The 27897-nt window shown below is 51.0% G+C and overlaps 12 protein-coding genes and 1 non-coding gene across 13 annotated transcripts; 7 read left to right on the top strand and 6 right to left on the bottom strand.

Annotated features, from left to right (window-relative positions):
• Positions 1-29: 29 nt before the first annotated feature.
• VTN00DRAFT_644 (uncharacterized protein) lies at positions 30-4167 on the bottom strand (the record flags this gene model as incomplete). The annotated part of the gene is made up of 3 exons (XM_069433076.1): positions 30-56; positions 121-3768; positions 3925-4167. The coding sequence occupies 3 exons, from the start codon at positions 4165-4167 to the stop codon at positions 30-32; spliced, it is 3918 nt and encodes a 1305-aa protein (XP_069291351.1).
• A 531-nt stretch (positions 4168-4698) lies between these two features.
• Positions 4699-5281, top strand: VTN00DRAFT_643 (uncharacterized protein; the record flags this gene model as incomplete). The annotated part of the gene is made up of 2 exons (XM_069433065.1): positions 4699-4832; positions 4897-5281. The coding sequence occupies 2 exons, from the start codon at positions 4699-4701 to the stop codon at positions 5279-5281; spliced, it is 519 nt and encodes a 172-aa protein (XP_069291350.1).
• Positions 5282-7615: 2334 nt separating this feature from the next.
• VTN00DRAFT_642 (uncharacterized protein) lies at positions 7616-9264 on the top strand (the record flags this gene model as incomplete). Its single annotated transcript, XM_069433054.1, has 2 exons — positions 7616-9081; positions 9171-9264. 2 exons carry the CDS (start codon positions 7616-7618, stop codon positions 9262-9264), a joined length of 1560 nt encoding a protein of 519 aa, XP_069291349.1.
• Positions 9265-9926: 662 nt separating this feature from the next.
• VTN00DRAFT_641 (uncharacterized protein) lies at positions 9927-10490 on the top strand (the record flags this gene model as incomplete). Its single annotated transcript, XM_069433043.1, has 2 exons — positions 9927-9996; positions 10318-10490. The coding sequence occupies 2 exons, from the start codon at positions 9927-9929 to the stop codon at positions 10488-10490; spliced, it is 243 nt and encodes an 80-aa protein (XP_069291348.1).
• Positions 10491-10716: 226 nt separating this feature from the next.
• On the bottom strand, positions 10717-11246 carry VTN00DRAFT_640 (40S ribosomal protein eS21; the record flags this gene model as incomplete). The annotated part of the gene is made up of 2 exons (XM_069433032.1): positions 10717-10951; positions 11215-11246. 2 exons carry the CDS (start codon positions 11244-11246, stop codon positions 10717-10719), a joined length of 267 nt encoding a protein of 88 aa, XP_069291347.1.
• Positions 11247-12333: 1087 nt separating this feature from the next.
• On the bottom strand, positions 12334-13817 carry VTN00DRAFT_639 (uncharacterized protein; the record flags this gene model as incomplete). The annotated part of the gene is made up of 3 exons (XM_069433020.1): positions 12334-12944; positions 13006-13358; positions 13540-13817. The coding sequence occupies 3 exons, from the start codon at positions 13815-13817 to the stop codon at positions 12334-12336; spliced, it is 1242 nt and encodes a 413-aa protein (XP_069291346.1).
• A 294-nt stretch (positions 13818-14111) lies between these two features.
• Positions 14112-16003, bottom strand: VTN00DRAFT_638 (uncharacterized protein; the record flags this gene model as incomplete). Its single annotated transcript, XM_069433009.1, has 3 exons — positions 14112-15253; positions 15449-15757; positions 15814-16003. The coding sequence occupies 3 exons, from the start codon at positions 16001-16003 to the stop codon at positions 14112-14114; spliced, it is 1641 nt and encodes a 546-aa protein (XP_069291345.1).
• Positions 16004-16694: 691 nt separating this feature from the next.
• VTN00DRAFT_637 (uncharacterized protein) lies at positions 16695-18224 on the top strand (the record flags this gene model as incomplete). Its single annotated transcript, XM_069432998.1, has 1 exon — positions 16695-18224. One exon carries the CDS (start codon positions 16695-16697, stop codon positions 18222-18224), a length of 1530 nt encoding a protein of 509 aa, XP_069291344.1.
• A 588-nt stretch (positions 18225-18812) lies between these two features.
• VTN00DRAFT_636 (uncharacterized protein) lies at positions 18813-20069 on the top strand (the record flags this gene model as incomplete). The annotated part of the gene is made up of 6 exons (XM_069432987.1): positions 18813-18889; positions 18947-19066; positions 19135-19335; positions 19406-19570; positions 19642-19785; positions 19856-20069. 6 exons carry the CDS (start codon positions 18813-18815, stop codon positions 20067-20069), a joined length of 921 nt encoding a protein of 306 aa, XP_069291343.1.
• A 421-nt stretch (positions 20070-20490) lies between these two features.
• Positions 20491-20990, bottom strand: VTN00DRAFT_635 (uncharacterized protein; the record flags this gene model as incomplete). The annotated part of the gene is made up of 2 exons (XM_069432976.1): positions 20491-20607; positions 20709-20990. 2 exons carry the CDS (start codon positions 20988-20990, stop codon positions 20491-20493), a joined length of 399 nt encoding a protein of 132 aa, XP_069291342.1.
• A 1074-nt stretch (positions 20991-22064) lies between these two features.
• Positions 22065-23708, bottom strand: VTN00DRAFT_634 (uncharacterized protein; the record flags this gene model as incomplete). The annotated part of the gene is made up of 2 exons (XM_069432965.1): positions 22065-22230; positions 22297-23708. 2 exons carry the CDS (start codon positions 23706-23708, stop codon positions 22065-22067), a joined length of 1578 nt encoding a protein of 525 aa, XP_069291341.1.
• Positions 23709-25358: 1650 nt separating this feature from the next.
• Positions 25359-26462, top strand: VTN00DRAFT_633 (uncharacterized protein; the record flags this gene model as incomplete). The annotated part of the gene is made up of 1 exon (XM_069432954.1): positions 25359-26462. One exon carries the CDS (start codon positions 25359-25361, stop codon positions 26460-26462), a length of 1104 nt encoding a protein of 367 aa, XP_069291340.1.
• Positions 26463-27216: 754 nt separating this feature from the next.
• VTN00DRAFT_t43 lies at positions 27217-27288 on the top strand. Its single transcript has one exon. It is a non-coding gene; the product is annotated as a tRNA-Ala (tRNA).
• The last annotated feature ends 609 nt before the right edge of the window (positions 27289-27897 follow it).

Below are 27897 nucleotides of genomic sequence, written 5' to 3'. Positions count from 1 at the left end.
TATTCAACCCAGCCGGGTGAACGTACAACTCAACTGCTGTTGGATCGCAGCAATACCTGTTAGCTTCTATTAGCACAGCTCCAGACCGTTGCTTTTCTACTCCGCGAATGGTCGACCTACCCGTTCCTGCTCTTCCTGATCCTTCTCACTGGACGGGCTTTCCAGGGAACCCCGGCTGATGGGACCCGATGTGGTAACTGCTCGCGATTCAAGGGCAGGTCGTGATTGACTATTCCTATTCTCAGGAGATGGCAGTCCGGGGAGGGATGGATGCATTTCGCCGCTACTCCCGATGCGCGACTCTTTGCTCTTTTCTAAGAGGGATCCGCCAAGGGTCGCGCATTTGAGGATAGTCTGCATCATTTGGTTCTGCTTAAGCGGCTTCGACAGGTACTCATCCATCTGCGCTTGAATACACTTTTCTCGATCGCCCAACATGGCGTGTGCGGTAAGAGCAATAATCGGTGTTCGTGATAGACCATGTTCTCTCTCGTACTCCCGGATCTTGCCGGTAGCCTCGAAACCGCCCATAACTGGCATCTGAACATCCATGAGGATAACATCGTAGCGTCGTTTCTTGATGGCCTCCAGTGCCTCCCAACCATTGCTGACCACGGTGACGACATGGTTGTGTTTCTCCAAAATCTTAACAGCCAGCTTCTGGTTGACATCGTTGTCTTCGGCGAGAAGGATGTCGAAGGAACGGGAGTTGTCGGTGGTAATTGGTGTGGAGCGGCCCTCCAGAGCAGGTAGCATGCCGTTGCCTAGGTCAATTGGTTGACACGGCGTGGTCATGTACGAAGAGATACCAAGATCCAGTGCGGATTTCAGGCTGACAGAAACGACGGGACATAGCAACACGATAGGTATGTACTTAAATTCGTCAAATGTCCGCAAGTTTCGAGCGGTCTCCACAGTGTCGACGATAATGACATCGTAAGCATGGCCAGATTCTTTCCCGGTTGGATCTTGGATCTCGGGCGGCGGAACCTCCTCTTCACTGTTGACCACCAAAGGTTCCAATTCGAGTTCCTTAAGCATGCGGGTAATATCCGACGCGTGCTCACCGGTATGCCCCTTGTCAATAAACAACACACGGTGGTTCTTATAAGGCAGCAGCTGATTGGCGATGACACTCAGGGACTGGTCAGCCAACTTGACGACACAGGTGAAATGGAATGTGCTGCCATGGCCATATTCGGACGTAACCCAAACATCACCGCCCATCAGGTTTACCAGGCGCTTCGAAATGGACAGACCCAAACCAGTTCCACCGAACCTCCGTGTCGTGGAGCCATCCGCTTGCTGGAAGGTATCAAAGATAAGGTCGAGCTTGTCCTCCTCAATTCCAATGCCGGTATCGGAAACAGAGAACTCGAACGCATACTCGTCGGGAGCACATCTTTCCCGCTCCGACTTGCTGATCGTAAGCTTGACCTCTCCGTGCTCCGTAAATTTGATGGCGTTTCCAACCAAGTTCAGAATAATCTGGCGGAGACGGAATGGGTCACCAATGACGTAGTCAGGTACAGAACTGTCGACCTGATACGCCAGGCTGAGGAACTTCTCATTCGCTTTCACGGCCAGCGTCTTCAGCGCGTTAAAAACGGTACCCCGTACCGTAAATGGGATACTTTCAATGACCATGCGGTTCGCTTCGATCTTCGAAATGTCCAGGATATCATCGATGATGGTTAATAGACTGTTTGCAAGATTATGCACCACATTTAGCATCTCTCGGGGGTACGGTTTCAGATCATCCGTGTCTAGCGTCAACTGCGTCATGCCAATAATACCATTCATTGGAGTCCGGATCTCGTGAGACATATTTGCGAGGAACTCAGATTTGGTGCGGTTAGCCAACTCGGCGGCTTCCCTAGCGGCAGTATTTCGCTGGATACTGTCACGGAGGTTGGAAACCATCTTGTTGATCTTTCGCTTCAGCTCATCCATCTCGCCCGAGGCGTTTACCGTTATAAGCTTGGTGAAATCCCCATCAGTTGCCGCATCGGTGATTTCGCCAAATGCCCGTACTTGAGACGTCAAGTTCTCTGCCATGGTATTGACGTCCTCCGTAATTTCCTTCCATCTGCCAGCGATCCCTTCCACGTTTGCTTGGCCGCCCATCTTGCCATCCACACCGACATCGCGAGCGACCCTCTTGAGCTCGTGGGCAAATTTGGCCAGACGGTCCACCATGTTATTGATCGTCACCTTGAGGGTGAGTATTTCTCCTTGTGCGTGTACCTCGATCTTCTTGCTTAGGTCACCCTTGGCGATGGCCTGGGTGACGTCGGAGATTCCCCTCACCTGAGAGGTCAGGTTCTGGGCCATTGTGTTCACGTTGTCGGTTAGATCCTTCCACTTCCCCTCCACATTGTCAACCTTGGCTTGACCACCCAGTGTGCCGTCCGTCCCGACCTCTCGAGCGACCTTGCTCACCTCAAAGGCGAAGGTATTCAGCCGGTCCACCATTCCATTGATGGTATTCTTGAGATCTAGTATCTCACCCTTGACATTGGCTGTGACCTTCTTGGTCAAATCACCCTTTGCGACGGCCGTGGTGACGTCCGCAATTTCCCGCACTTGAGTGGTGAGATTGTTGGCCATCCTGTTGACGTTCTCGGTCAAATCCTTCCATGTCCCTTCCACATCATGTACCGTGGCCTGACCGCCGAGAACACCATCTGTGCCGACCTCCTTGGCAATTTTCGTGACCTCCTGGGCGAATTGCTTCAGTTGGTCAACCATGGAATTGATGATGTTCTTCAGCTCGAGGATTTCACCCTTGCAGTTCGCCTGTACTTTCTGGGTTAGGTCACCCTTGGCGACTGCCTTGGTGACCGTTGCGATGTCCCTCACTTGAGTGGTCAAATTCATGGCCATGGCGTTGACATTGACGGTGAGCTCATTCCACATGCCTTGTACTCCTTCAATCTGAGCCTGTCCACCGAGAACGCCTTCCGTACCGACATCACGTGCGACTCGGGTCACTTCAGTAGCAAAGGTGCGAAGCTGGTCCACCATGGTGTTGATGGTCTGCTGCAGCTCCAGAATTTCACCCTTGGCTCGACTCTCGATCTTCTGGCTCAGGTCTCCATGAGCGACAGCAGTTGTGACCGTTGCAATCTCCCGCACTTGGTCGGTTAGATTTGTGGCCATTATGTTCACGTTTTCCGTGAGTTCCTTCCAGATGCCGTGGACTCCGGTGATCTGAGCCTGCCCACCGAGAATACCTTCAGTACCGACCTCCCTTGCTACCCGAGACACTTCGCTTCCAAAGACCTGCAGCTGATCCATCATGGTGTTGATAGTGCGCTTGAACGTTGCGATTTCAGGGTCCATCTCGAGCGGATGAATCTGCACCTTCATCGACAGATCTCCGTTGGCGACTTGGGTGATGATTCCACCAATCTCCCTCAGAGCTTTCTGGAAGGCCTCGTTGGCCTGCTGGTGCTTGCGGAGCTCTCGTTCCAACACGCCCACATCCTCATGCTCGACCTTTACCAGGGCATTTTTCGTGTCTTCCCGCTGCTTTTGTAACTCTTCCCGGACCTGGGAAATGATATCCTTCTGGACACTGATCTCCTCTGCCTGCTTTTGCACATGATTCCGCAGATAGCTAATGTCCTCCTCACGCACGATCCTGATCCTGTCCGTATCCTCATCGTCACTGTCATCCTCCTCGTCATCGTCGTCGTCCGTATCCTCGTCCCCGGATTTGGGTAGCAAACTCGCCACGCGGCGATATCGACGCGGCTTACGCTTCTGTGTATGAAAAAAGGTCAGAATCTGCACAGGAGAAAAAAAATCTCACAGCGTCAGAGGGTGCCCAAAGGGGTCAGTCAGCCTCTCCGCTCACAAGACCGGCATGAACCCCAGAAGAGGGAGAAATTGGGAGGGGGGAATTGTCTGCACACTGACAGCTTTCTGTTCCAGGAGGTGGATACGATGTGTCAAGGCCTCCAGCTCCTTCTCAAAGGCCGCCTTCGCAGGGCTCGACTCGCCAGGTAACTTGATCCGTTTCGTCTCGAAGCCATTCGCGGACGGGCTGGAGCCTTCCTGATCGGACGAGGGAGGAGAAGAAGCGTTGGTGCGAGGCACCTCCCTGGCAAGGCCTTGCAGAATGGCGGTTGCGGCCGCGAGCGTCTCGTCCCCGCCAGCCATGGTGCCCTGCAACACGCATGTCAGTGTCAAGATCGGACGGACGGTCAGCACAACGCCCCGCTGCAGGACGAAACCGGGCAGGGAAGAAAACGTCTGGAGAGACCGCTGGCGTAGAGGAGGCAGGTCTTACCCGACGGGTAGCCGTTGTGTCGACGCGAGAGAGCGTTTAATTCCGGTGAAACGACATGGGGCGTCCTGTGAAGAGGTGGAAGGTCGAAGCGGGCCGCTTGCCGACTTTTGGGGGGGGGGGGGTATGGGCGACAGGGGGGGGGGGGGAGCGCGTGGGGGGGAGGGGGAAGGGGGGTTAAGGAACGGACGGTCGGCCGACGGGCGAGAAGGAGAGATGAAAGAATCGGGAGAAGATGGGACAGAGGACAAAACGACGGAGAAGTGATGATAAAAAGAGGGCGTAGATGGGGAGAAAGGCAGTCGGGGACGGGTTCCTTGTGCTAGCCAGAGCGGAGAGTGAAGCGAGAGGTTGATGGGTAGGGGGTGGGACCGCGCTGGCAGAGCAGCCGTGGGTGCGCGCGGATGGCCTCCTGGGCTGCAAGGTTCCTGCTGAGGCCGACCGTGTTCCGACCGCCTTCGCGTGCGCTCCTCAGCCTCAGATCTCGCCTGTTTCTCTGGCACCCATTCTTAGTGGCGATCCTGCTGTCCAGCGGCCGGTCTGTCCTTTTAGATTTACTCTAAGCACGGGCAGATACTTCCCGTTGCGAGATTCGACCGTAGCCCTTCAAGATTCAACGGTCGCGCGCCGGCTCCATCCCATCATCTGGCCTTCTTCCTCTCTCTTTGGCTCCGGCCTTTGCTTTTCCTCTCTCCCTCTCTCGCCTCCGTCTCTCGGGTCTCTGCTGCAGCTAGTCCTCCTCTCCTCTCTGCAGTCTTCCGCTCCTTCACCAACCGTCGTCCGGCGCCGCCGCCGCTGATTAGTGCCTGCGAGCTTTCCTTGACGCCACTTTTCAACTGGTGGGGTAGTCGTCGGCCCTCTCGCGGTGGCTTTGCGGCAACAAAAGGGGCAGGGATCCCCTTCGTCGCCCATGCCAGCAGCGTGCGGGTGACTTCCAGCCCACCGCCTCAAACGTCATGGAGAGAGCTCTCAGAGACGTCAAAGTAGATCATCCCAGGGCCTCGATCTCGTCCTGAGATCGCAATGCTGGCCTGCAAACACCGCTCGATCGCTCCCTCTTCTCCCCTTTTTTCCCTCCTTTTCCACCATTTTTTTGCTCCCAGGCACGGGCTGTCCCATCCTGTCGACCGAGTCCAAAGTGGACCCCTACCTCGTCTCCCCAATCGCCAGAGGTCGTGGCGCCCTTCTTTCCCTCATTTAGGGTAAATGTGAATCTTTCGCCGTCCAACCATGAGATTCTACGTCTGGCTGCTCAACAAAAAAACGATCCCTTCCTGTCGCTAGCCTGCATCCAAAAGGAAATCCCGGCTGGCTGCGCGGAACCCGTGGCCTCGGGTTTCTCCAGGCTGCTGATCTATGGCCGATTTAGTGGCCGGGAGGGAACAAGCCCCCCCCGTATAGTACAGAGGATGCTTGGGATGTATCCCGACCCAAACATTCAATGTCACACAATGGCGAAATCACACGAGCTGGCGGTAGATCATGCGGCATCCAGAGGCAAACCAACCCTAGTCCCATTGATTGCCAGTCACCGACCCTAGATGCTGTGTCGACAAAATCCGAGGCATGCAGGCGAAGGACTTACGCGGGGAGCGCTATGGCCTGGACCGCGCCGTCGGGTGCAAGGGTAGCCAAGTGATTTGGCGCGGCCTAATGCAAAGAGACAGTGTCCTGTGTGACGCTGGACGCTGGAAATCTTGGGAAGAAAGGCAGAGCAATGGGAACGCTCTTCCCGTGGGGAATTGACAGTTGTGTAACATAACTGGCTTGTGAGCTTTCAGATCCGGGCTCATCTCGTCTATTCTTCTCTGCCGGGCCTAGTCCTCCAGCAGCTTTTACAGTGCCACTGTCTAGAATGTTCGGCCTGGAGTGGCAGACTAGCAAGCAACAACGCACCCGGAATTCGACTCATTTTCCGAACCTAGGTGCTGTTACTTTTTTCAGTCAGGCAGCCTCATCACCTACTGCTACTCTACTATTGTACTCCAGCACTGCAGTCTCCGGATCTCTCGAATAGAGAGAGCACTATGTAACTTGTGACAGCCTTGCAATCTGTCTCGTCATATAGTGATGGCAGAGACAGGTGAATTCATCATGACAAATAACCCGCATGGCAGGATGTCGGACCCGTCAACAGCAATCAATCTGCAAAACGCAACCGAATCAACAAGCTCAGATCGGAAGATCACCCATTCATTTTTACCTCCCGAAACAATCGGGATGCATTGAAAAGGGGCCTCATCACCATTGCATAGTGTTAGTGTATATACCTAGGTACTTACCTAAATTGCCCTTTGCTGGTCCCAGAAGGTCCACAGGTGTAGCACGCGCTTTTGTCGCTTGTCGCGTAGTAGCGTTTAACCATTGAGCGCCTGGTGAACTGTCGCGGCTCCAACTAAGAAGTATGTACATACTGCCCTGACGGCCCTGTTGCAGAGGATTTTAATCAATCCACAACCTCAACTACAACACCTTGTACATGTAACAATGTACATGTACAGTACAGTACAGTACAACGGGTAACCTAGCCTGGGTGAAGCCACCGGGAACACTTCCTCGCGTGTAAGTTCGGATTTAGCAATAATCAATCAGCTGTCGATGCTTTTCTATCGGCTCGATATTGGATTGGATCTTGAAGCTTATATCAGGCTCCATCTTCTTTGTTCCGTTGTATCGACTGCCTTTCCAGGTTAAAAAAAAAGGCGTCACGGCTACAAACAGACTGACCACAGATCGTTTACGGTCGCTTTTCTCGGGTTTGATGAGTATGCTGTATCAAATCTACCTCCTGCTATTTCATTTGAACCATATCTTGTGTGATGGTTGCCTATTGCATCGCCTATGCTTTTTGCTGACCCAGCACCTGGCTCGACCAGCGAATTAAATATAGTCTCGGAGTGGCGTTGACAGAAATGTGGAGGGGAAAGACAAGTCATATCACAGATGAAACATCGAAAGTCTCGAACCGACCTGTCATAGGGCGGGATTCCACATGCAGTAGATGATCTTCAAGACAAGCACAGCTAGATGTAACTGCAACCAGAGGAGGCGAAGTCTGCACCTTAATGCTGCCTCCGTGGACCTGGTTGGCCCTGTCGGGCTGGATCACGTGATCCCGACCCGCAGCGCCTCTGGCCCCTCCAACCCGCCGTATCGAAATTAGAGGCACCGAAGAGTCACAGCAAGTGGAGGGACAGTAAGTGGGCTGTGAGCAGGTCGGATCGATAATCCTCAAAACTTCATCCCCGCCACATTTATATCGGCGCCACACCTTTTTTCCTTCTTGTCAACGGTTCTCCTGCTGATCTACGCTTTGCAGCCATGGCGTCCGATATGACGGCGCCGATATTGGACGCCCTGTCCTCGTCCGACGGGCCGATTCTGTCGAGCGATGCCTTCCCCTCTACCCCCTCACAGACGATCAAGAGCGCGCTCGACCGTCTAGCCTCCAGACAGATGGTGGAATATGAAACCATAGACAGAGAAGCGGTCTTCCTGACCGAGGAGGGAGAAGGGATCGCGGCCAATGGTAGCCACGAAGCGAAGGTCTTCGAGGCCGTCGCCGCCGCGCTGGACGGGCTGAAGATCAGCGACCTCCCCGGGATAGTGGGCAAGGAGAGCGCCAAAGTCGGACAGGGAAATGCCTTCAAGCGGGGATGGATCAAGAAGGACAAGGATGTGCTGAGGGCGAACACGGAGACGATCAAAGACGAGACCCGCGAGCAGCTGCAGACGATCAAGCAGACCCAGACGCACCCCGATAACAAGGTCGTCGCGGACCTGAAGAAGCGGAAGCTGGTCACTGTGCAGAAGGTGATCACATTCAAGATCTCCAAGGGGCCGAAGTTCGCCAGGGAGTTCGTCAAGGAGGAGACGGATCTGACGGCTGAGATGCTGGCCAACGGGTCGTGGAAGACGGCTCAGCTGAAGCCGTATAACTTCAAGGCCAAGGGCGCCCCGACGCCCAGCGGTGCCTTCCACCCGCTCAACAAGGTGCGACAGGAGTTCCGGAATATCTTCTTCGAGATGGGCTTCGAGGAGATGCCGACGAACCGCTTCGTCGAGACGGGATTCTGGAACTTCGACGCCCTCTTCGTGCCGCAGCAGCACCCCGCCCGCGACCTCCAAGATACCTTCTATATCGCCGATCCCCCGAAAGCAGACCCTCCGCGAGAAGACTCTCCTAACGACCCTCACGTTCCCAAGCCCTCCGCACAGTTGACCTCGACCAAGACGGAAGAGAAGCCCCTCGACTACAAGCAGTATTGGGAGAACGTCCGCCAGGTCCACGAGTCCGGCAAGTACGGCTCGATCGGGTACCGATATCCCTGGAGCGCTGACGAGTCTCTCCGCCTTGTCCTCCGCACCCACACTACCTCTGTCTCGACCTACGTGCTGCACAAGCTGGCCAAGAACCCGCGCCCCGCGCGGTACTTCAGTATCGACCGCGTCTTCCGTAACGAGGCCGTTGATGCCACCCACCTGGCGGAGTTCCACCAGATCGAGGGTGTCATCGCCGACTACGGTCTGTCTCTCGGTGGCCTGATCGGCTTCATGGAGGTCTTCTTCGCCAAGATGGGCATCCACCGGCTGCGCTTCAAGCCCGCGTACAACCCGTACACCGAGCCGAGTATGGAGATCTTCGGGTACCACGACGGGCTGGGCAAGTGGGTTGAGATCGGGAACAGTGGCATGTTCAGACCGGAGATGTTGGAGCCGATGGGTCTGCCCAAGGACATGAGAGTGTATGGATGGGGTTTGAGTCTGGAGAGACCGACCATGATCAAGTAAGTTACCTACGCCCGATATCTACCTGGCAGAATACTCCATAGGTACCATTTCTGGATCACAGTACTAACGAGAACTTCTCTACCAGGTACGGAGTTAGCAACATCAGAGACCTGCTCGGCCACAAGGTCGACCTCGGCTTCATCGAGACGAACCCTGCTGTTCGGCTTGAGAAGGATTAAAAAGCAGAGTCACTGTGGTCCCATATGAGGTGTACCCATATAGAGAAGAAGAAGAGGAAGAAGAAGAAGAAGAAAGGGGCTGCACCGCAGAATAAGTAAACAAAAAGAAAACAAATCCGTTCTCATCGGAACGTTCCCGAGACATAACCTCGTATACCAAAACATATACCTCACCATACCATACCCTTTTTTGTCTGGCCTGTCTCATGATAGAATTTTTCTGCACAGAGACAATACGTTACGGATGGAACGGAGCTACGCAATATGAATGAAAAAAAGTAAATGAAGATGAATTTTAAGACCCCTTAGAAAAAGGAATGTTAGATATCACAATTACGTCTTTTTATTTATCCGGGATATTACTGAAGGGCGAAGCCATTGCGTCGCTAAAGTAAATAGTAGATATAGGTACATTACGATGAATGTTCATTCTTGGTCTGTACTGTGCATACCAAATCGATCTAATTCCTATCCATGGTTGACGGAGGCACCGCGGACTTGGGATCTTTGGACAAGGTACCTAGGTATCTACTTCCAACCTAATCTACGAGCACCACATAGCCAGACAGAAAGCGTCGCACAAACTCGAAAAAAAGACATTCATTGATTCTACATCATACCACTCACTGTACTATAAATAAAACCTATGGGTGAAAAAAAAGATGGATATGTCCCACCCGTATCTGTGCCTCGGCGCGTACTCTCGGCCGCCGCGGCTCTTCAGAAGGCGGGGTATAATGTTCGGCTGGTGGATGATTACGTTTCTACCTCTTCGCTCATGGGAGTTGCGGACAGCTTTCCCCTCCCCGAGATAGAGAGAGGAAGCAAGTCCGCGGAGCAAGGAGGCCTTGATGTGCCGGTTGTTTTGTTCTGTTTTTCTGTTTCTCTGTTCCTACTTGTTGATTCTGGGGGGTGGAGAAAAGACTTGGAATGATAACAGTGATAAGGTCAGGATCAGGTTTCTTTTTTAGAAAAAAGAACCGGTTTTCATTTCAAGATCGTAGACCTCGAGGGATATTTTTTTTGTTCCAGGGAAGCCGTGACAGCTCGAAGAAAGCTTATTATCTAGCACAGCAAATCTGTCCGTGATTCTTCTCTTCCGTCAAGGAGGAGAGAGAAGAACGTCAGCGGATGCCATTTTTTCAAATTTTCGCCTACCGGAATTAACCGGTTTGACAACTTTTTTCTTATTCGAAAAAGCTTCCCTTTCCGCCCTCGGTAGATAATAACAGTTTTCTCGAAACTCCCGTTATTGCATTCCCTGGTTTAGTTTTGCCTCATGACACGGTGATATCTATCCCAGAGGGAAAAAAAAGCACGCAAGTCAGCAAGAGTCGTCCCTGACCATCGCCTCATCTCGTCTCATTTATTCGGGTCGTTTCCTCACCATCACAAAACCTATCTACCCGACACAACCCCCCCGGCACCAGAACCAAGCAAACGGCAATCGGTTTACCGCTGCTTGCTGGCGGACCACACGTTCTTGAGGAGACCGTCACGCTGAGCGAGGCGGTTCAGGGAGTCGTCGCTCTCGCCACGGGCGCGGACGAAGCCGCACAGGGCGTACACCTGGTTCTCGCCGGTGTAGCGGCCGTTCTCGTCGACCTTGCCGATGGAGATCTGGACCGAGGCGTGGTCGTTGGCCTTGATGATGCGGTTGGTGGCGCTGCACTTGCGCGGGACGTAGCTGTTGAGAGAAAAAAGAGAAACGTGTTAGAGATCGTTCATATCTCTTCATGTTATCACAATCCTCCTTCCCTTTAACGGAAATTGATGAAATCTGCTCATTTCGCAAGACTATTTCCTGCAAAGACCTCATGGAAACTCCGATAATATCAGGGAATCCAGGAGATGCAGGAATAGCACAAGGCAGCAGCAATTCCGCGAAAACGCGCGAAAAACCCCCTTCTTAACACAACTCAAAACGGAAATGGACAGGTAAATACGTACAGATCGACGATCTCTCCTCTCTCGTTCTCCATTTTGGCGGGTTTGTGTTAGACAGTGGACTTGTCTTGAGGTCGACGGTTTGAGATGGCTGGCGTTGAACGGTCGTGTGAAATTCCGCGGTGCGCTGCGAACTTGGGCCCTCTCCAAAGAGATCGTTGTGGGTCATGTGACCTTTTGTCGAGGGCAGCGGGCTCGAGGGGCGAGGGGCCGTGGCCGGAAGGGCGCCGCGGTTGTGGCGTTAGACGAGCGGCGCGTTCTCGACCAAGGCTCGGAGTCTCCTGCCTTCCGAGGAGATATCTGCCTACCTAAGGTACCTGGTACCTAGGTGATTACCTATTGATCGGTGAGACTCTGGTGGACGCATCGGCCTCATTTATTTATCCACCGTGGTAGTCCGTCCTACTCTGCCTAGGATAGCTGATGTAAGCCCGTGAAACTGATTTTCTCATGTCAATTGACCAATTGAGGTGGATTCGTTTCAACAAGTGCCCTACACTCTTACCACATCGTTCGGCACCTTCTCCCCCCTGTCCAGGCTACCTACCTTTCCACTGTTAGAATATCCTGATTTGAGCTGGATTTTGCTTAGATCTGTAACCTATCATAGTATCTGGGTACATGGATATATAAAATACCAAGTCACTAGGAAGCAGGGGGGAAGTAATGAAAGATTGATATAATAGTGTATTAGGTAGTTTATGAGGTGAGCGTATGTATTGATAGTCTGCTGCAGGTATTCCCTGCATTCTGGAAAAATCGCAAGTGTTTGGAGACACCTGTGACGAGGTAGTACCATGCCTAGGAGAGGATCAGGTTGATAAGACAGTTTAAGTATTGGATCTTTTGATATAGAAGGCTGGGTTGACTCATCTTGAGGGCTTAGGTTTTTAGATATAGTATTCTTTCTTCGCCTGGAATTCTACGTGTAAAAATACATTTATGTAGACATCCTACAGTGACGACGAGAATCTTTGTATTCCCTACATTTAGACATCGGTTCCAAGTTTCTACAGGATTGTTTCGATATATCTCACCGTTACTAAATAATCTCTAATTCTAGTCCGAGACACTGCCCCTGCAGAACGAATAATTCATGCCCGATCCCACCGTGGTGCAAAATTACAGGTTACTCTTGCTCTTCGCCTCATCACTGAATACATCCTTTTTCCACCGCACCTCAACTTCCCGGGGCCCCTCTTTCTTGAACCGCACAAGTACAACCCTGTCCGCATCCCCCTTCTTGTCTGATCCCTTCAGCTCCGGTCCCGCACTGTCCAGCGCTAACACGGCCCGCCCATCTGAGGTCCTCTTGAGCTGTTTGGGAGATATGTATCTCTGCGTCCAAGGCGGCGTCCCAGAGTTCACGAACCCCAAGAGCTCCGACCTCCGTCTCTTCAATTCTTCCGGAGCAGTTACCTGCCGAGGTTCCTTATCCAGGAACTGTGCAACCAGGTGCAGCAAGAAAAACTGTGGTGGAAACAGGATGATCTCACCGCTGCGTGCCATCTGGAGCCACTGAGAGGCGGGCAGGAATCTGGCCTCCGTGATCTCGATGCCTCCATCGGAAGTGGGCACCTGGACCTCTTCGCGCTCGCCTTCCACCGGGAGTTCCTGCAAGAGACTCTTGTCGGACTCCTCGGGCACAGGCAGAAAGTAGAGGTACATCTGCGTGGTAAACCGTTTGGGAAGTGCGATGGGAGTGATCCAATGGGTAAAGGGGATCAATTGCTCTAGTAACCGGTTAGTAAAAAGGCTCTCTTCCACGAAGGGCATGTTTCACGCGTATCCAACCTATATCCGGCTCTGCCGCCGCATTGTGCTTCTTCAGCCAGTCACTGAACGTGATCTCCTGCCTATGAATCGCATGTCTTCCCTTCTCCCTCTCGGCCTCGTTCAAAGTGACCATCTGACCCGTGGTCTGATCCCGGGCGAGCAGGATCCCGCTTTCCTCGAAAAGCTCTCTGATCGCGGCTCGTCGGTAATAGACGGCCTCATCATGTCTCTTCGGATCGCCCGCGGGCGGGTACTCCCCATCCTGCGCCGATATGTTTCCTCCGGGGAAGACATGCGCGGACGGGAACGACGATGAGGTCTGGACCCGATGCAGCAGGAGAATTTCGTTCTTCGGGGAAACGAGGATTATGCTGCATTGTCAAAGTTTGTCATGTTAGTCCATGACGTCTTTTGTATGACCCAATGCCAACGAATTGAGCTTAAAAAACATCGCATTAGAACAAGCGAGCAGTACAGTAGACGGCATTTGGTAGACGTTACCCTGCGCTGCGCATGTTCGCGGTGTGCAAGTAGCTTGGACATCAATCTAACCTTGAGCTGGGTCTGGGTGGCGATGGTTGGGCCTTGGCCCCATCGCGGGGTTTGGGAGGCATATCCTGAGTATGCGGCGGCTTAGGAGGAATCAAAGCTGTCGAATAAGCAGCCCTCCTGAGGGAACTGTCTGGCCTCAGCGAGACCTGTACAGTGCGGAATCTGGCGCGCGACGGGCAGCGACAGCGTGCAATGCACCGCAGCTGATTGTAGGACTGCACGATTCTATAAAGTGACCGACGGAATGGGTCTACAGAGACATGGAGAACGAAGAGCATCTCCTCAAGGGGTGGAAGGGAGAACGGACTGAATAAATACAACGTAAGATTTTATTTGGCTGAGAGATCTAAGTACACCTAGCTACCAAAGATGAGACGGGATGTGCACGAGACGCGGGGAAAGATTAGCCGTAGCTGGACCGAGGTTCGTGGAACACCAAAAATCATCACTCTCCACACAGAATTAACTCCTGACCGCTTATACCCTTTTTTGTGTTTCGAAACTGGCTACTCATCGCAAACGACTGCCAGTGGTATCAAGGAAAAAATGAAATCCGAAAAAGAACTTCTATCTTAAGAGTAAAGTTTCTTGTCGAAGCTGTGCAGGCCGTGGACATTACCCTCGGCCTGAGCACTGCCGCTGCGGACTTCAAAGCGAATAGTGCCGTTGTTGACACCCTCGTGCAGCTCCTGGATGTTCTTCACACCAATGTCCTGCAGCGAGTGCTGGATACCAGCGATCAGGTATGGGACAAACTTGGTCACAGAGCCACGGTCCAGAACAGATCCAGACACGCCCTGAGCAACGAGGATACGGTCCTTCTCAGAGAAGTATCTGGCCGTACCAGCATTGCTGGCCTTGCTGTCCTTGCCGTCCTTGCTAGCCGACTTGTCCTCCATGGCAGCAATACTACCCATTCCTCGGTAAGCCTTGACAAGCTGTCCCTCGTTGCTAACAAAGTACTCTCCCGGAGATTCGGTGGTACCTGCCAGGAGACCACCCATCATGACAGTGGTAGCTCCCATAGCGAGACCCTTCACGATGTGGCCAACATTCTGAATACCACCATCGGCGATACAGGGAACTCCAAAACGGGCAGCGAAGGACGCAACCCTGCGAACAGCAAGGGCCTGAGGCCGTCCGACGGCCATAACCTCCTGAGTGATGCAAGCACTTCCGCTGCCCATGCCAATTCTCAGGCCATCGGCACCAGCGGCAATCAGCGCGGCAGCTTGCTCCCGCGTCACTACATTGCCGGCGATAACATCAATCTGAGGGAAGTTCTCCTTGATCCACTTGATCATTTCAATCTGGAAGATACTGTTGCCCTGGCTACTGTCCAGGACAACGATGTCAAGACCAGCATCAACAAGCTTCTGCAGTCTGATCTTGTCATCAGGACGGGTTCCAATTGCTGCAGCGCAAATAAGCTGCTTGGAGTGAGGCAGCTTGGAAGCCAGGGGGTAGTGGAGGTTCTTCATCAAGTCTGAACGAGAAAGGAGCGAAATCAAGTTACCCTCCTCATCGACAATGGGAAGCTTGCCCTTCTTGGAACGACGCAAGACCTCGTTGGCCTCAGTCAGAGTGGTACCGGCTGGTGCGGTAACAAGATCCGTCGACATGACGGAGGTGACGGGGTCGTCAAGGGAGGCGTGGAACTGAATGTCTCTGGTAGTAACTATTCCAACCAGTTTGGAGCGGAGAGTTCCATTTTCTATAAATCAGATCCCAGTCAGTGCTTTGCTTCAACAAATATCTCAAGAGAAACAACTGCAGAAGAAATTTTCTCAGATAATAATCTGTGCCTCCACATCGCAACTCTCGTTGCTACGGTGGAACGAAAGTTATGTTAGGGTAGATTGGAAGCATCATCGAAAAAAGTGTGAAAAAGGAACGAAGTTGCGCTTACCAGTCACAGGGAATCCACCGAAACCCCACTTCTTCTTGAGTTCCTTCGCTTCCCTCACGGTTGTCTGGGGCGAAAGCACGACAGGCTCGGAGATAAAACCGTTCTCGTATCTCTTCACCTTTCTGACCATTTCTGCCTGGTCTTCCGCAGAGCAGTTGTGGTGGATGACTCCGAGACCTCCCAGGAGCGCCATGTGGATGGCCATGTTGTGCTCCGTAACAGTGTCCATGGGAGAGGAGAGCAGCGGGGCCTTCAAAGAGATACGCTTGGTGACTGGCACATCAAGCGTGACCTCCGAAGCGGCGAAGCCTGTAGAGGATGTTAATATTACTCCACGAGAACTCTCGCGAAGGATCTTATCGCACCAATGTAGCCGGGCAAGATCAGAAAGTCATTGTAAGTCAGGGCTCCATGCTTGTCAGAGTCAAGCAAGGTATCAACATCCAGGCCATCCCTCGACTGATACTCCTTCAGGACCTCCAAGGCCTTGGTGTAGTCCTGGATTTCGCCCTTTGTGTGGAGAAGTCCACGGGCGTCGCCATTGGAGATAGGCATCGTGATAAAGGGGGAGACAAGACCGTCTCTGTCGTAACTCGCAAAAGATGAACAAAAAAGGAATGAAAACGAGGAAACAGCCAACAGAGCGTCGGTGAAAGCGTCCTGTTGACGGGGAAAAGTTTCCTTTCCCAAAGAAAAGAAAGAGAGAAAAAAGTTCTTTGGGCGAAAATTCAGTGGTGGTTTTTCTTGCCCCGGTGGAGACGCTGCCCCTCTCTGGTTGGTCCGCACGGCGGCAGGATCGGATCTGGCCCGGGCGGTCAGCGATAACAACGCTTAGATAAGATACGCGGGGGCCAATGCCACTATGTGCACAGCACCACGATATACTTCTGCTTGGGATCAAGGTCTCAACATCGTATCCCAATATCCGTGTCTTCTTTCCCGCGTCCCATACACTCAAGTCCCTGGGATGGGATGCTTCTGAGTACGGCACTCCTCCATAAAGGATGACAACATGACTACCCATTGCGGAATCTCTCGGCTTTCCCTTAAGCTACGCAATTATGAAGTCATCCAAGGGACACTGCCCTGTTTATCAGGGGGATAAATTCGATAATGAAGAGGCCAAGAGCAATCTTGCACTGGTCTTGCAGAAATGATGCTGCTCCTACAAAAATCATTCCTCTGCAAGCCGCTTGCACACCGTCAACGTCTCCTCCAGCAATTCAGAAGCATGGCCAACCAAACAATGGATAGGAAAGCTGGCAGGGAACGTGTTCTTATCTTGGGTTCAGGATGGGGTGGATATGTCCTCTCTCGCCAACTCTCGCCTGTCAAGTACGACATAACCGTCGCATCCCCGCGCTCAAACTTCGTCTTCACACCGTTGCTGTCCGATGCCACTGTCGGCACTCTAGAGTTTTCCCATGTTGTGGAATCCGTCCGTGACCGACAGAAAAGGGTGAATTATGTTCCCGCCGTTGCAAGGAGCGTCGATTTTGCGAGCAAGAAGGTTGCCCTGGAGGCTAGTGTCGTGCAGGGCGCGGCCACAGATATCGTGCTTACTACGGAGCCGGAGAAGCCGGAGAGCACGCGGGAACTGAGAGGAAAAGAAGTGGATGTTAGAAAATGGCGTCAGGGCACGAAAATGGAGCTTGAATACGACAAGTTGGTGATTGCCACGGGATGTATCACCAACACTTTCAACACCCCTGGAGTGTTGGAGAATGCTCTGCTTTACAGGGACGTTTCGGATGCGCGGAAGATACAAAGGAGAATTCGGGAATGTTTTGAATTGGCGGTATTGCCGAACAAGCCTGATCAATTACGAACACACCTGCTTCACTTTGCCGTGGTAGGCGCTGGACCGACAGGCACCGAGTTCGTCGGCCTACTGGCGGACTATATCCATAGAGACTTGTTGGTTTACTACCCGCAAGTGAGAGATCGGGTCCGGATCACTCTGTACGATGTGTCACCAAAAATTCTCGGCATGTTCGACGAGAGTCTTTCTCAATACGCATTCGAGAATATGAAAAAAGAAGGTGTGGAAATCAAGACTTCGCATCACATAGAAGAGCTTCGCTGGGGCGAGCCGAACAAGCCAGCCATCGATATGGATCCTAAAACCTGCCTCACCTTGAAGACCAAAGAGGAGGGTGAGACGGGTGTAGGCATGTGCGTCTGGACCACAGGGAACGCAATTAATCCATTCGTCAAGGAGGCGTTGTCTGATGTCGGGACCTTACCGGCGTCTGCTACAATCAAGAGAGATGAAGGCCAGCCATCTGACATCAAGGAGACGTCGTGGAAGGTCAAAAAGAATAAAAGGCCCGGCGCTCTTCTTGTGGACGGTTATTTCAGGGTGCAATTGGAGTCCAAGGACGGAACTAATGCGTTTATGAACGACGTCTTTGCAATTGGCGATAACGCTATGATGGAGGCTGGATCTCCGCCCGCGACGGCGATTGCTACCAACCAGGAGGCGCGCTACCTAGCAAAGAGACTGAACAATGACGATTTCGACCGTGTCCCCAGATTCTCTTTCCGGGACATGGGCTTTTTGGCATACATTGGCGATGATAAGGGCTTGATGCAGCTACCCCATGTGCAGATTGATGACACGAATAAAAAGGTGCTTCCTGAAGGTCTCAAGGGCAGGACCGCATGGCTCGTATGGAGAGGTGCATACTTGAGCATGGTTTTGAGTTGGAGAAACTACTTCCTAATTGCGATCTACTGGCTATTTACCCGAATCTTCGGCCGCAGGGTCGGTTGATTTTCGTATAGCCGCACAGACGGTTTTGTAACGCATCCGGCGATAGACAATGCATCTAAGGACTCAAATAGAAATTTCATCTAAGTTGTATTATTCTGGAATTGATTGAGCTCATAAGTTGATGAATCCAGTATATCCTGTGAGTCCAATTGCCTGAGTAGACAGCTGTACTCTGGCAGAATCTCCTCCATCCAAAGTTCCACATTGCCTGTGGATGACAAGTCGCCGAGTGCTCTTTTGCACACAATTGAAAATCTAACAATCTTAATTTTCGCGCCACTCGAGACACAGAACTTGATTTTTCCAGCTACGTACCACAGTCCAGTCTGGGCTTGGCTTCCAAAGGAGAGTACTAGTCGTTGATCATTGCAGCAATATGACGACACGCTGACAACACAAGCTGCACGATACAATAGCAAGTCTATTTTAATCAATCAATCTCTCCTATGGGTACCCGAATAGGATCTTAATGGTCTCTTTTTCAATTAAGAGTTAGGATATCAAAAACTGATGTCCCTTCTTTTCTCGAGAACAGCAGCACGGTCTTTCAGATTCCTCGCAGCAAACAGATTTACCCAATTCGGCAAAATGGCGGCATCATCTCAGATGGGCGAGCATGGCAGATTCAAGGCCCCGGATGTTCCCCAAGCTCAACCGAAACCTGGGTAGGCCTGTTTGCGCCAAATTAAACGTCCCAACTACGTCCTGACGCCTAATTCTAGATTGGAGAAACGCATGGTTCCTCCCAGTGAGTCGACGAGACTGGAATCGGAAGGAGAATTTATCGAATATGTCGGTAGCGGTAAATTGAAGGACAAGAAGGTTCTCATCACTGGTGGAGAGTGCGTTTCCCTGCTAATATGTTGAGCCTACATAATATGCTCTGATGCTCAATGGTAAACAATTGCAGCTCCGGCATTGGTCGTTCAGTTGCCGTCTTGATGGCGAGGGAAGGTGCCGATATTACGATCGTGTATCTTCCCGAAGAGCAAGAAGACGCCGAAGATACCAAGAAAATGATCGAAAAGGAAGGTCGAACTTGCCACCTGTTTGCTGGTAATCTTATGGACAATGAGACTTGCCGTAAGGCCGTAGAGTCACATGTCCAGAAGTCAGTCCACCCTGAACTCCTTCGACAACCTACCTAGATCACTCGACTGACGATTACTCCATCTATTCAGCTTCGGAAGGGTCAATGTGCTTGTCAACAACGCTTCAAAACAATGGATGTGCAAAGACTTTGCCCAGATCGATCTTGACGTTGTCGAGAGCGTTTTCAGAAGCAATATTCTTCAAATGTTCGCTATGACGAAATTTGCCCTTCCCCATATGAAGAAAGGCGATTCGTACGTTAAACCTTGTCCCATCTACATAGGATACATACGAGCGTGGCTCGCTAACGTGTACGCCTCTGAAGGATCATCAACACGAGTTCCGTGACCACGTTCCGTGGTACGAGCAGCATGATCGACTATGCGTCCACAAAGGGTGCAATTATAGGTTTCACACGATCACTAGCGGTTAATTTAGAGCCGAAAGGCATCCGTGTCAATGCTGTCGCGTAAGTTTATTTTCCCTCTATGTCTCCTTTTTGTCTACTGCTTTGGATCTAACAAAGTCCAAACCATTAGCCCCGGAGCCGTGTATACGCCTATCCAGGTCGATACAAGACCTGCAGAGCAGATGGCAGGCTGGCATTCAAAAGCACCACTTGGACGTCCATCTCAACCAAGTGAGGTTGCTACCTCCTTCGTTTTCCTGGCGAGTCCGGAAGCAGCGCCTTACTGTAAGTATTTCAATCGTGCCATGAGCAAACAGCCCGATGCTGGTTGCCTTATCATTTAAGCCGAAATTACATGCTGACGTATTTCCCCCTCAACAGATGGGCAAGTTTTGCATCCTTACCCTTTAGGAGATTAAGAAATGGAAGGGGTTTTTCCCGGGTTTCATGTCATATACGAACAAAAAAGATATATAGCCCAGTACAGGAACTTTGAATGCACATGTTCTAAGCCTTTTGCTTGCATTGCAACAATTGTAAAATTGCAAGTGCAATTCAATCAGAAACAGCTAGAAAACAGAAATCATTTCTATCATTTCTATCACTATAGCCGATAAACCAAAAAGAATGATCATTCGAACTCACTGCGCCGCCAGATCATCGATGGTCCAGTTGGTATCCTCAGCCAATTACACGAGTTTTATAATAAGATAACTCTGCTTTCCTCCAAAATTCCAAAAATTTAGAAAATTCTGGCCCCCAATCTTAGTATAAAAGCCATGGCTTTACTTTCTTCAGCGTATCCTCCCACCCGTTTTCGTTCTTCCACACGGCGAGACTCTCCACCTCATCCCTTCCCAATTTGAGTCCATTGTAGAGATGCTGTTATCGTTAATACAATGACAAAAATAATTTTAAATGTCAAGATTTTTGAGAATAAAAGGGAAAAAAAAGAAGAAAAGAAAGAAAAGGTCAAATCATACCGGAAACAGGCCCTCTCCAGGCCTCGGCCCGCACACATCGGCTTCGGGACTCTCCCAGCGAATATCCCCCTCCACCCGCTCGTACTCTATCCGGAGCACATACACGAGCGGCTCATTTTTGAAGAAGTGCTTGAGTGTGTTGGGAGTCTGTTGCGCCGTCGAGAGATGGATGAATCCCGACTCCCTGTCAAGGTCGCTGACGGGGAGACGTTCGGGAATGGGTTCGGGAACCGGTGCGGTGGAAGGAAAGAGCTTGTACAGATACCGGGGTTCTGTGTCCATCCTTTTTTTCTTTTCTAGGCAATTTCTATTTATTTTTTATTTCAAATTTAGGTATAGAAAGGAAATTGTGGCGAAGATGGATGGCACTAGGTATTGTCTTTTTTCCCTGGTCAATTGAAGAAGCCGTGTTTTAACTAATCCGTGATGATGAAATCCCGATGATTGGCGGGGCCTTGAACATTTCGGTTCTGCCCAATCAAAGCTATTAGATTCGATTTCGCGCAGGTAGCCACATCCACGAACTACTTTCTACGCAGTGCGACTTACTAAACTTTCGCTTGCAGTTCATGCGGTTTCATGCGGAAATTGCCATCCATAACTCCACATGCTTCAGCGATTAGGTATGTCATCCAATGCTGATAAGGAATTGGAAACGAAATGTCTCTCAGGACCTTTTTCTCCTGCTTTAGAATTCAGATAGAGCAGGATGGAGAGGATTCAATGCTTTGAAACCTATATGAAATGTACCATGGTCACCTGTGGCAAGGGGCTTGATGATAGAACACACCCCACGGGAACCCCACCACAAGTGATATGTAGCGGTGTCGCCATTTCCTCGTTTTCGAAATCTATCCAACGACGCCACTTACTTGTTTATGGCAGTTATTGCAAGGATCTCTTTAAAAGCAGCACACAAACAAATGCATACTTAGAGAGTTAGAGAACTAGTTTCGGATCGAATGTCTCTTTCCAACTTTCAACTTTTCTTTGTTTAATTATTACCATTATTAACTGTCTTAAATCGCGTACTATCTGTCAGCAAAATATTTACATAAATTTCCGCTGATCCCCTTGCAATTGCAGCATCGTACCTCTTGCAAGGTTCTTAGTGCCATGACCCTGACATTATACTCATGTACGCAGTATTAATGACCAACCTTTGTATGTATGGAGCTGCTGCCGTTCATGATACTTAGAACGGCGTCGAAAGTCGTTCTGTTCGTAGTATCTCGCTTGTATTTCCCAGGGGATGGTTTTCCCGCATGCCCATATAGCTCGTGCTCATTCATTGCATGAAGATCGATGAAGATAATGAAGGATGATATCTCGATTCAGATATGTTCAGCAGATAGATCAGTAGATTGCCCATGGCTGGCGCCAGCTGGTACGGAGCAGCTTCGCAGCTGTAAAGCACAGCAGGCCGGCGAAGTAGCTGCAGGTGGTGAAGGTTATGAGGCCCCAATACTCTCCGCCGCTTCTGGAGAGGATCTCGCCTGCGATGGGGACTCCAGTGAGAGTACTATGTACGTAATTTGCGTTAGCATACATCTTTCTTATCCTTCTCTCTTTCCGAAGGTGGACTCACCCAAAGCTCACGATCGTATATGCTGTCGCGTAGTACCTTCCATAGTGCTCCGTCTTGCAAAGTTGTCCTACGCAGACTGGCGTCAAACTGATATTACTGCCGCTCGCAAATCCAAATAAGGCGGAGTAAACGACTATCAAGGCTACGCTGCCGCCGGCAGGGAGCCACAAGCACACTGTGGTGATAAGGCACAATGCAACCGTCAGAATCATGGCGTTGAAGCGGCCCAGAAAGTCCGAGAAGTAACCCGGGAGGAATCTTCCCAAGAAGGATCCCGCATTGAGGATAGCAAGAACCTGATACGAAAAGTCGGTGGAGAGGTTATGCGCCAGAGCATAGGAGGAGATGTAACTGATCGGAATGAAGAGGCCCCATTCAATGAAGAATATCCCAGCCGTCGTGAGGGTGAACATGGGGTCCCTGAAGATACGGAAGTCGGGAAGGATATTCTCCTTCGAGGCTGGTTTCGGCGGCAATCTGGATTTAACGAGCAGGCACGCGATTCCCAATGTGATCAGACAGATCAGGGCAATAACACGGGTAGCCCAGGCAAAGCCAACCTTTGGGAAAAGCCTCTCCAGCGCGAGCGGAAACACTATACCTCCGATAGAGCCACCGGTTGCAGCCATTCCGGTTGCGACGCCTCGTTTCTCGTAGAAAAAGTGACCGACTGCTGATATGGCAGGGGTGAAGATCAGAGAAGTGCCAATACCGTTAATGATTCCCAGGACAACCATGAAATGCCAATATCGGTAGCAGAAGCCAACAGCAATCATAACGACTATGATGAGAACTGAACCCGATAATACCAGAAGCCGCGGGCCCTTGGCGTCAAAGACCGGTCCAACCTGGACACCGCAGAAGAACGTGAGGAAGGCGTAGACACCGAAGATCCATCCAATGCTTCCGTCACTATACTCCTTAAGCTGGTTTGTTGAAAGATAGGCTTGGAACGTGCCGATAGTGTTCACCAGTCCTAGAGAACCAAACAGACCCATGAAGCTGCCGAATACCACAAGCCAGGCCTCAAGCCCACCTTCGGGATAGGTGTTGCCATATGGATCGGTCGAGACACGAGTTGCCGTCTCCATATTGTACGCAGATCTGTCTTGTTCGGTCTCATCAGAGGATGAGCTGTGACGGCCATGTTGATCTGCTAAAGCATCGGGCTCTGATGGAAGTTCGTCAGGAGACTTTTCCTGGGAACTGTAACCCCTTTCACTAGGTACCTTTTCCCCGTCCGGGGTCATACTGACTTCAAATGCCTTCTGATTTTCGGAGAGCTGTTGTAAAGGCGGCGAGACAGAGACCTCCTCCTGAGGAAGCGAAGACTTCAAGTTGTCAGGCGTATGACCTCCATCTTTCTCGTGTGGTCCTTTGGAGGTTCCAGAACCGCCAATGTTCGTCGACATGGGTTTTTGCGGAGGAGAAGAACGCACTGAGCAGATGCGCCGCAGTTTGGTCCTCTCCCGATTCCCTGCTGCTACAAGCTCACGTCAACGAAAGTGAAGCAAACCAAGCTCAAGTCGAAGAATAATGCAGTCTGGTCGTCAATCCCAACATTAATACTACTTATATAAAGGAGCAACAACAAAGCGTTTGTCAGACCGTAGTGGGCTTCCCACCCCGGTCAGGTTTAGAAGGTCTTGTTAGTTCGACGCGGGAGAGACCGGTCCAAAGAGGGTAACTCTCCCATTGGTTTCTTTGTCCTCGGAACCTGGAGACCGCACGCATGAAGGCCATGGCTCACATGGCGTGGAAGAAAAAAGGTGGCTCCGAGTTCCAACGTCGTCCAGAATCAGATCTGGGAAGAAGCGCGCTAAACAGCATCAGGAAGGTCCACCGCAAGTGGCCCCCATCGAGCGCTCCAAGCATGATCAACTCCAGAGCCTAAACGGCTGTCGAGGTGGGTCGGTCGGGTGGCAACCAAGACTCACGAAAGCGCCTAGACAAGCGACAGAAACGTGCATCTTCATCACAGAAAATCGCCGATTGAATAATAATAATCCAGCAAGGTTCTCAAAACTCCAAGCAGAATTGTGTGCGCCTCTGCTAACCAGAGCATAAATGTGGAGATGCACAATGTCTTCCGTTCCAAAGCGACATGTCACAAAGCCTTGCGAAGATGAACGCGGATAGCTTTCTGTCCCGAGTCCTTTGTTCGCGAGAATGGAGGAAATGTGCTAACTGGCAGAAAGAAGCAGGAATGCGATGGAGAAGCGGGCTGTCGATCGAGATGCCCGATTCGGACTCAACGTTGCGCCCGAGCCGCCTGGTGCCTTTTCTTACTACTAAGCACAGTGTATGTCATGAAGTTACTCATTGTTAGACACTTGCAAACACCTCAAAAAACCTTGGTCCAGATGCTCCAAACTGCGTTGGATGAATTTCAGTCACCAGGCAGCATCGAAAGTGGGGGTTGCAGGATCAAACCCCGAAGCTGGTGACAATGAAGTCGAGACGGTGAGCATAGCCCTCCACCGAAGATTCGTCATTCGACGCACATTTTAACAGGCGTACATTATCTAAGTAATAGTGCATGTAGATCAGATCTGCACTTTCCAAGTTTCGGATACTATTGTGATCGGCTTCGCCCCCAGGATACTTATTTTGTATCTGTACAGCGGATTAACTGACTCGAAGCTAGCGCGTCTGGTACGTGAATCATTCGGAGACTCACACTTCGAGTCTCGTCTTTGAATCATCTCTGGAGTTTGGACCCTGCAAACGCCCTTAGCTAGCGCTCATAATTGAGTCATCTTTGTTTATATGGCATACGGTTTTATAGTTACCTACCCTAGCGTGCCTCTCATCATATGCATGTCTTGTCGGGAGCAGGTTCAGCCGGCCCGACTGGCCAGGCCTCGCCAGCGAGTCAGCAAGATGTGCATCTCACAGTATTTGTTCACATATCGTATTTATCACGCTGATATTATCACAATCTCATATTCCTCATGTTGCATCGACACCAGCAGGTTTGAAATCTGATATTCTATTTTCTCTTCGGCAAGAACACAGCACAACCCCGAGAGCCCATCAAACACAGGTTTGACGCGCAGAACATGGAGGAGTTCAACGACATACAGTTCGATGTTCCCAAAACAAGTGAGCCTGCGGCAGAGGAGCTCCCGCCAGATGTGGCGACACTAAGTGAGCCCGAACAGATCGATGCCATGGCCAAAAAGCGTGGCTGGTTTCGAGGTGATCCAGAAGAGGCCATGTACCCGACCATCATCGCCTACATGGAGGGCAGTATCGATCTAGACTCGGCCGTGAGGAGGCTGGTAGAACCAATCAACAGGGAATACAGTACGGCAGACCACGGCCAGGCTATCAGACGTGCTGAAGAAACCGCTGTATACCAACGTAAGTCCCACAACGCCAAAGAGGCCGAAGAGCTCTGGGGAGTCTCTCTTCCTGAAGATGAACTTCCACCCGAGGACAGGACCCATAATGTCTCGACGGAAGGCCTTCTCTGGGACCTCTGGTACAGCATCCTGCACTGTGCCAAACGTACACCTTGGAGGGAAACCGCTGCGCAGAACAGGCTCCTCGATCTCGTACGCGCACTCAAGGCATGTCCTGATCCTGCGCCTCCCGCCCAAATGATGAAAGCCCTCGAGAATGACTGGATCTGGTCCTCCGGCTGCCTCTGGAGCGAGTTGGCCATGCTCGGGCCTTCTACACGGGAGTCCTGGAATGACGCCCCCGGGTGCGGCGCAGGATTTACTCTGCCAGAAATCAACGCGTGGGCGAATGTCAACGCGTTTGTTGCGGCGATTACCAAGGAAGGCTTGGATGACTTCTTGCTCTACGGCAAGTGGGCAATGAGGGACGCCCTGGAGGACCATCATGAAGATTCTTCGACTTCTCGTGGGTTTGCGACAGTAGCGATGAAACTGAATGCGTATGTGCCGGCTGCCGCTGTTTGGGTCCTGGCTGTGGGAAAGGAATTGAGTGAGGGAGACGACAGTGTGCCTTCCAGTCCAAACGAAGGGGAGCCTTTAGGGGGAGGGGCGGATGCAATTTCCAGAGACAGGTGGCGTTTTTGGAAGGAGGGTTTTCAAGTAATGAGTCGGCGGGAGGATCTGGCGAGTGAGACGAGGGAGGTTGCCGCAGAGGCATTTGTAAAGATGGAAGATATTGAGCGAGATGCTACGTTGTAAGTGCATTATGGGGTTCTGGACTTGAAGCTTATGTTTGCAAAATTAGAAACCATCCTAGAAATGGAGACTATGCTAGAAGGGAAAAAAATACATTACTACATCATATCTTTTGTCACCCCTCCCTGTTGCCTTGGCGGATTGCTATTTTGTTGTACCTACGTGATTCTGAAGCTACAGGGTGTGGTCACCCTGACACTATAATAGGTCACAAACCCTAGGCAAAGCCAGTCGGTATCAGAATATAACAATAGCAGCAAGGTTGGTAGCTTGGACAGATGGGAGGGAATGCCGAAGGATATGACATAGTGGTGTATGCTGGAGAAATACAAATCAGAGATGGAAGCCCTCGTCTTGTTCGAGAACTTGAAAACTTGCTCTAGAATATGCTCAGTGCCTCTGCCAACTTCATCGAGAGTGATCTGGTCCTTGGTGATGTTGTTAGTTTAGAGGAACAGGTAAATGGTTCAGGAGAAGGTGGTAGTAGTTGAACGTATAAGAACGACACGGGACTTGTTTATATATACTTTTGGCGTTAACGACAGAGGAATGATCTGGGGTGGAACGCAGCATGAACAAAAGATTATAGAAGTTTCAATTACATTGCATTTCCCCGCAACCAAATTTTACATAGAAATCAAGCGACAAGCCTTTGATCTTTTAATTCACGTACTCTTGTTGTTCCGAACTAGGGCAAGGAATGACGAATGTAGCCAATTGATCCAAATAATTTTTGCACTTGAGGGAAACAGCAAGCGGGCTTGTGGTTTAGTGGTATAATACCCCCTTAGCATGGGGGTGGTCCGGGGTTCGATTCCCCGCGAGTCCAGCTTTTTTTGCTTCCCTCTCTTATCCGTCCTATATATATGCGAATACTATCTATCCTTCGCAATCTTTTTGTCCCCTGACCCGAATAATTACCTAATGTCATGAAGGTATTCAGAAAGATGGCAGCCGATTGATAGCGGCAGTACAGCGGGCGGTAGAGATGGACTGTTCGGGCATGCATGCCTAGGATTGTACAGTAAATATCCCAGTTCGAAACGAGCCATCACAGCACTCTCATCGACGTGTTGTTACGTACCTACTGACAGGGGATGTAGGTGGAAGCTATCTCGGAATGAGCCTGAAGAAAAGAACTTTGCGAAAGAAGAACCCGATCCTTCCGCTCAAATACTGATGAAGCCTTTTGCGGAAGATGTAAGAGAGAAACGCCTATAAATCAACTTGCTATCTGCAGAGCCAGATTCAGACTTACTGATACAAGAATCAGCTTATTATTGACAAGGACATAGACTTCTAGGCTGTCAATTTCTGTCAGAGAAGTAGAGGCCATCACTACTATTTGGCATTCCATTCAAGTAGCTCATTAACTAATTAGTGTGACAAGTAGTAGTTGTAACTGTAACGACGGGCCTAGGACTTCTTAGGCGGAGGG

The sequence above is a fragment of the Thermoascus crustaceus genome (assembly GCF_041956765.1).
Source record: "Thermoascus crustaceus strain CBS 181.67 unplaced genomic scaffold VTN00scaffold_1, whole genome shotgun sequence".
Lineage (NCBI taxonomy): Eukaryota > Fungi > Ascomycota > Eurotiomycetes > Eurotiales > Thermoascaceae > Thermoascus > Thermoascus crustaceus.
The sequence above is the reverse complement of the archived record's forward strand: the minus strand, read 5'-3'. Positions and strand labels throughout refer to the sequence as shown.